Source organism: Haliotis rufescens, unplaced genomic scaffold (assembly GCF_023055435.1).
Source record: "Haliotis rufescens isolate VD_foot unplaced genomic scaffold, xgHalRufe1.0.p SCAF_2, whole genome shotgun sequence".
Classification (NCBI taxonomy): domain Eukaryota; kingdom Metazoa; phylum Mollusca; class Gastropoda; order Lepetellida; family Haliotidae; genus Haliotis; species Haliotis rufescens.
Window position 1 is genome coordinate 78066027 of NW_025963890.1, and position 7514 is coordinate 78073540.

The 7514-nt window shown below is 39.3% G+C and overlaps 1 protein-coding gene across 3 annotated transcripts; it reads right to left on the minus strand.

Moving 5' to 3' along the window:
* Positions 1–244: 244 nt before the first annotated feature.
* Positions 245–7280, minus strand: LOC124122795 (multiple epidermal growth factor-like domains protein 11). 3 transcript variants are annotated; one of them, XR_007222372.1, is made up of 7 exons: positions 7181–7280; positions 5986–6065; positions 5400–5594; positions 5000–5233; positions 3707–3841; positions 612–1824; positions 245–384 (listed from the first exon to the last, which is right to left on the minus strand). XR_007222372.1 is itself a non-coding variant. In XM_048400618.1 (5 exons), the coding sequence occupies exons 1-4, from the start codon at positions 5605–5607 to the stop codon at positions 1661–1663; spliced, it is 741 nt and encodes a 246-aa protein (XP_048256575.1). In that variant the 5' UTR covers positions 5608–5609; the 3' UTR covers positions 245–384; positions 612–1660. The 3 variants fall into 3 exon arrangements, 1 of the variants encoding a protein (XP_048256575.1); XR_007222373.1 differs by having other exon boundaries at positions 6688–7277; XM_048400618.1 differs by lacking the exons at positions 5986–6065; positions 7181–7280 and having other exon boundaries at positions 5400–5609.
* Positions 7281–7514: the final 234 nt, after the last annotated feature.

Here is a 7514-nt window from a genome sequence, read left to right on the forward strand (position 1 = left end):
TTCATCCTACTCTTGCTAAATTCAATATGCTTATGGCGGTAAACAATGAAACTGTAATTAGAAATTTTGCAACTTTTATATACCATGCTATGAATGTTAGACTCCAAACACTAAGCCTATAAATGTTAATGATGGACCGAATATTGTACCATGGGCCGCTGGCCTACACATGTACATGAATAAAGAATTGAGAATTGAACACATCTCCAACACTAGATGCGGACATCAGTAATCTGGTAGTCAACTGTAGGCTGTAACGTCTCATAATCTGTATGGATCCTGTCTAGCCTGGTGTAGTCATGATCAGGCAGCACATCATACGTGGGGAGTTCTACAGGAGGGGCAGGGCTTGTCTCAGGGATGCCAGGTGTTTTCTTGTCCATCCTGAGTTGAACAATTACAATAGATTCAAAATTCGTAAAGAAAACGTCAATGTTTCTACAAAATCATGTACACATCATCATGTGTCTTTTGTGATTCTAAAACACACATGTGTCTGCTTTCCACACTTACCATCCATTTGTGGAATCAATATCCACTGGGGTGTTCTTGTATTGCATCATGCAACAAAACTACAAGCATGCATGTATCACCTGTCCAAGGTAACGCACCTGAAGTCTCCCTTCCTCCACAGACAGACCACGCCTACAACCATGGCCAAGACAATCAGCATAGTGAGAGACCCAATGATGCCAGCTACTACTGGGGATACACTTGTGATTGGAGACAAACTGCTCACAACTTGAAAGTAAAACAGTTTAACGGGTGGGATAAATGTATACACTTGCAAAACCTCTGTTCAATATTCTTCCAAATAACATCAATATACTTTTGCTCACCAGGTAAATTCTGAACGTGATGAAATGCTGATGTGGTATGTGTGGAAATCGTGTGTGGTCAATAAGAGAAACGTGGTTGTTTTTATTTGTGAGACGCAAGACATTTCTTTTCACAGTATTGCCAAGAATTTGAAATTAGGTGATGATGGATAAAAGAAACGTGAAATTGCTTGTAATAGTTATATAAAGCATGTGTGACAGCTTGATCACTGTGATGTTCTTGATGGTTCATTTCAAGAAAATAGTTATCTTAGTCAGATAGCATTATACTTGGTCCTACTCATCCTTGCAGCTACTTCAAAATTTGTTTGAACATTTTCCACCTTTGGTTTTGAGAAATGATAATTCCAAAGAAAATATTGAACTACGATTGTTACCTTTTTTCAAATTAGATAGAAGCCATTTTTAGTTGCTTTACATTATGCCAATGTTTCAACTTCATAGATCTTATGGTTTGAGTAAAGATGATTCGAACAGATCTTTGTAACTTGATTTTAGCTCACCCGCATATGAGTAACGTGAGGCTATACCAACAAGGCAATCCAGTGTCTGAAAACTTTTTTCTCATCAAAACTGCTGTTTTAACGTAGCATTCCCTAGAATGTGTCCCCAATAAGTACGAGTATTCTAGGTCACTGCTTGGTAGTTACATGTTTTTTAAAAACTCCTAACACATCAATTGTGGGGTTACATGTCATTCAAAATTCAACTTGATCATAGGGTTACTGCCTATTTCTTATACACAGTAATTGGCATGACATCATTCTAGAAATCGTCATTCAAACATACTTACACAGACATGTGCCATAATGTGCTCCACGTCAAACTGACATACCATGAATACAATCCATGCCCTCCCATCCTGACTGACATCCATCCTCACACCGATCAGTTTCTCGGGGACAGGTGCCCGACCCTCCCTCACACATCCGGGCACTGCAGTTACCAACACATCCGGCACCATACTGCACCCCTTGGACACAGCCTGTATATACGCAGGATCTAATGTAAGTCATGTTCACACACTCACCCTGTATATATGTAGGGTCTTTGTCTACGTGGCGTTCATATAAAAAGCAGTAACAATAGATCGATCGTCTACAACAACAGACAATTAACATGGTTGTAAGGTGGAAAGGCAAGGCCATATACTGAAATAAACTGCCGAAAGTATCATACCTCTCTGGCAGATTGACCCACGTGATCTTGATAAAATACTGTTTAAGCCGCTTTGGAGGGGAATACATTTCTTTATACCCCCAGCACAAGCACTGCAGTCTGCACGTGTTTCTGAAAGCGATAAGCTGCACGCTTTTCCCGAGTCAGTGGAAGTCATGTGACAAAGCACAAGTTAACCTCATCTCAATCGAACAGCTGTTTTTTATCAAGTTTGATATTTTTTACAATGTCACATTTAGACATGTCAGTAAGATAAATGTGTTGTTGCAGGATCACTCGGTGTACAAGGGGTTTTATGCGTCCCTCCAGCTCGTGGTATAAAACCTAACTCGGGACCCCAGCCAAAAGACGCTCCCCTCGTGATCTTGCTACAACCTATAGTGTACACCTATGTGGATGGGGGCTGGAAATGAAACAAAGCATGAATGGTTATACGATGGAGATGTCTTTGATACTGGTATCATAAGTGATATTTCATGCATCATGAATGTCTCACAAAAGGTGGCGTGCACATGACGTGTCAAGGAATATGGGGGAGGATAAGTTGTACTGCCACAAACACTCATCAAGATAGCCTTTTTCTTCTTTTTCAACCGCTATCTCATTTGCCCAAAAGTAGTGTTCCTAACGTTCAGTATACTGTGTGCAGTCTTCTTCTTCGACGAAATTGCTGATACTTCAAAACGTTGCGAGACTTGACTACTCTAAGATAACATTTGCAGTAACTCAACTCTTCATAATGAACAGTATTCATGAGTAACAAGCACTCTCTGCCAATCAAGGATCTACCGTCTTCGACGTTGATGTGCATGAGTGAAGGCCATTCCAAAGATTGGGTGGTATGCTCGAATACCTTGACAAAGAGACGTTGTACAGTGTATCGATTGATGCGGTGTCCTAACGCTGTATCCATCACTTTTGCTAACCTCTTGCACAATGCAAAGTACATAAGTGCTGACCGTCATGTGGCGTCGTCACGTGTGGTATGCCTGATCGTGCCCTGTCCTGTCTACAGCCAGTCGGTCTGTAACTTTGAAACAGTCTGATGATGGTTGCACGAGTATAGTTTCTTGACACCTGGGTGTGGTAAGCACCCATTTTATTGCCTCATTCCTACGGACTTCTTTCTGTCTATTATGCGTTAAGCGTGATACATCTTTTGTGCATTTTTTAATACCCATTGTATTTTATATCAAGACAACTGCACGTGCATCTTCCAAAACAATGGGTTGTGTTTTGGAACTGCAGTGCTTTGACGACTATTACAGGGTCTGCGGATCCTTTATCGTACAATTCAAGCACATTCTTCTCATGGGATTTGAAAACGAAAAACAATGAAGTATTTAGTAAATCCTTGTAGAATGATGTGAGGATATCAACAGTGTTATTTTTCTTTTCTATTGAATGTTAACATCCTGTGAATCGGCCGTCAAAAAACAACTGTTTCAATCAGGGTTTGTTATTGTGATTTCAAAACCCTCGTTAACTTAGCAGAATTGACTTTAAAGGTGGAATGGTTATTATTCATGTTTTAGTCAAGAGTAGTTTGGTTTTAAACTATTTTTTCGCAAAAGCCTCAATACATTGAAAATACTCTGAATAAAATTCTATTGTTCAATAATAGGTAATGATATCTCAATTTAATCAAAGTATCTTTTCTTAACTCATTACGTTTAGTTGTTACTTACCAGTATCACAACTATCACTGCCCCAGCCAGACATACAAATTCCACTGGGACAGACACCGCTAACGTAGTTGCACACATCACCGTCACAATGGCAGTAGTTGTCACAGTCAGAGCCGAAAGTACCAGGACCACACACTGTCATATAGATGAACATAGATCTCTAAATGTAGTCCATGGGTGTTTATAAACACTTGTAAGAATGCATGGTTTGCAGAGTGTTTGCTAAATCTGACGTCCTTACATCTAAAATAACTTTCTAATATGTGTTTTATTCAAGTGTTGACTGTCGAATCCCATCTGTTTGCAATAATGGGCAAATGAGCTTGTCCGGTAGGGATGATTACCAAACACAATTAACATCAGTATTTAATTTGTATATGTAGACGTTAAGTTATATCAGGCTTGAGGGAAATGAGATTCTATGGATGACACAGAACTGATTGGTTTTCACGTAAAGACTGTCTCACGAAACAGAATAAAAAGCATCAGCATCCCTATTCAATATGCCTGAGCTTATGCTATAATTACCACTTTCAGGGCCTCGTGTTTTTATGTTAATGTTAAATGATGCTTTAATCAGTTAATAATGATTTCCTCACATATTTGTCTTCATAAGTTCAGGATAATTTGTCAAAAATGGGGGGGAAACATTTGGTCAAGAAATAAGCATCCCCATGGATGGTCGGATTGGCAAAGTCAAAACAATGTCATTTTAGTCAAGAAGTCTAACTTAAACATCAGGTATATTGATGATCTAATATACATGTGTTATAGTGCTAGCGTATTGAGTTTAACATGAAAAGCAGACAGTCTCCTGACTCCAAGATTACCAGTCCTTGTTATTGGATATATATGTAGATATATATGCCTCTTATCCAGTGAACATGCATCTGTAAATGATCATTCATAACCTATTTTGCATGCACATTTTGCTTGCTTACTTAAAACACAAATGTATGTAGCTATGTTGTCTTGCTTTTTCAAGAACAAACTTAAATGGAGAAAAAAAACACTTTCTCGACAATTCTGGCTCAATTTGATCATGTTCAGACACTTCAGATACTTCCTAATTCCTGTTTACGGAAATATATGCAAGGACAATTTACGAAGTGATAAGTAGGGATAATTTACTTTATAACACTAAACAACTCACTTTGAAGTTATTCATGTGTAATGATGTAAGCTTACTCTTATTTGCTTTGCTTCATTTCAATAACATTTCAAGTGCTATATTTTCTTAACAATTTCGCTGCAACCTGCTGCAGAGAACCTGGAGTTCAAGTGTTTGCTTACCATCTACGTCCACCTCACAAAAGTCAAGCACAGGCAGACTGGTACTGGTATCGCCATCATTGTGCACAGTTGTGTACAGTAAAATGTATCGTCCCATGCCGGAACAAGGTGCCCGTGTGACGTCAGGAATCCAACTTCCATCACTTCTTCCTATCACGTTGTAGCAGTTGTCACCACTGGGTACATCAGTCGAGTTGGTCGAGTACACTTTGATGCCGTTTCTTCTTGGTCTATCTGGAATAATTGGTTCAATACATTCACAGGAAAGAACTCATGCTATATTGATAAGCAAATAAACATTACACAACCAACAATATGCCATCACTAACTAACATATACCAAGTATTATCAGTTGCAGCTGCTGGTCCTTGATGCCAATCAATATAGATACTAAACTCACAGTCAGTTCTGAAGTAGATGGTGACCTCACGTATCAACACTGTGTCATTGAGATCCACACGCCACCAGCTGGGATTGCTGGGGTTTGTCTCTATACGGACTGTATACCCGTGTGCAGCATTGCTTCCGTCCGTGGCACGGGATGACGGGAAAGAATCTCCATTGGATGATGTAGCATGATTCCTTGCAACATTATCTGGAAAATGCATTATCTAGATGCAGACCGCTCAAATAAATATTATTGTTTTAATAAAGTTTCATTTAGGCAAGGCAAACAATGAGATGGGGCAGCATTTTCATATTGTCGCAATGTTGTGATTTGTTAAAATATTGGAAGCATGCAGTCATGATTAAATTGTCATATTGTCACACTACTGTATATTTGGTATGTTCGAACAAAACATGAATGCACCCTGGGTTCAAAGTCACAACATTGTGTGCATACTTCCCTTAACGGGAGCTAACTTAAAGTCTGTTGTCCGAAGGTTGATGTATTAAATAAAAAAGCTATTGTAGAATATATTATTGTGAGATATCAATTTTAGTTTGGATAAATTTGCTTTGAACAGAACTAGAATAGGACTAACACTTTTACCCAATGGGCATTCTCAACTCCCTGAGGACCATGCATTACAGTGTATGATCACAACTCAGCATCTGAGCAATTCTGAAAATAATCACATCACATACATTCAGTAGTGAGGTATGAACATTTTTCAATAATAAGATGGCATGTCCACTTGAAGAGGGAGGATGACAAAAGTGGTGCAAATAGTACACTTTGGTGTACACTTTGGTGAAGCACGGGGATCGTACTCATTGAAACACTCAGCGCGAATCTGGGATTCAAACCCACAGGTGATGATTGGGCCACCTGTATACCTTAATCGACTTGAACCCGTTGTTAAGGGGGATGCGAAAATAAGTGTAATAGATATACAAAAAAATTTTTTCGCTTTGTGAAATTCACACCAACAAAGTGATATTTGAGACCGTTTCATTGGACATGGAAAGGGAGGAGAACCATAACTTACTACATATGCCTCTGGTAATAGATAAGAAATGTTTCTCAAAATGCAACAATGTTACAATGCGAACATAGGTGAAAATGTTGAGTGGTATTGGGAATGGGGGCACATGACCACCCCGCCCTGCACCAGGTCAAGGCCCTCAACATGCTTTCATATAGGTCTTATGTTTTTGTTTTTGTTATCAATAATGCCATAAGATACAAAAATACATGTGACTAGTGACATTAGGTAAGGCGCCACACCCTGAACCCATTCTACCTTGAACTATGATATCAAAACGACTATGTTGATCGGAGCTTGGTCCAGGAGGTGGCGTCGTATATCATTCGAACATACTTCGAGGCAAAGAAGCTCCTCTAGTTCCGAAACTGAGGGTGTTCGTAACAATGAGCATGTCAAATATATGGATGTGTGCATAATTGCAGAATATTGACTGATTGTCAGGGTATAACGTCTGTAGATCACTTCCGAATAAAAATGGCAAGGTCTGTTTCATCCAAATTCGTATTTCTGCTGCAATTAAAAATCTGTAAAATCAAAATAGAACCATCAGATTGAAGAACCTAGGTTCATGGGACAGTGTAAATGTCACAGTGATAACACAACGTTTTACCTTTGAATGATTAGATACCTTAATCAGGAGATAAGAATGACTAGACGTATGTGACCCGTTAGTTAGCGCAAAGCAGAAGATATATGACATTACTGAATCAGTTGTTGAAAGCCGAGAAATGTGTTTGTGATTTAACACCTCTGTGTGGTCAGTATGAATGAGTATCCAGAGTCAATACGATGTCAGTAGTCAGTTATGCTGCTGTAGTTACATGCGTTTCTGATCCTGGGTAACAGGCTTGTGGACTGCAGCCGTAAGTAGAATCACACTTGTCTTGGTCACAGTTACATCTGTAGCCACACTGGTATCCGTATGTACCGGTAGGGCAGCTGCCTGTAGCAGAAGTATTTAGCAGATATAGACAGTGACACTGGTAGCCGTATGTACCGTTAGGACAGCTGCCTGTAACAGAAGTATTATATCAGTAAAAGACAGTGAACTGGTAGCCCTATGTACCGTCAGATCAGCTGCC

Bases quoted from the DNA above. Each gene is read 5' to 3' on its own strand.
- LOC124122795 (XM_048400618.1), bottom strand. From the start codon at position 5,607: ATGCATTTTCCAGATAATGTTGCAAGGAATCATGCTACATCATCCAAT. The intron at 5,234-5,399 runs GTGAGTTTAGTA...CAATTATTCCAG, and splicing joins CATCTACTTCAGAACTGACT to ATAGACCAAGAAGAAACGGC. The intron at 3,842-4,999 runs GTAAGCAAACAC...TCTATATGACAG, and splicing joins TTGTGAGGTGGACGTAGATG to TGTGTGGTCCTGGTACTTTC.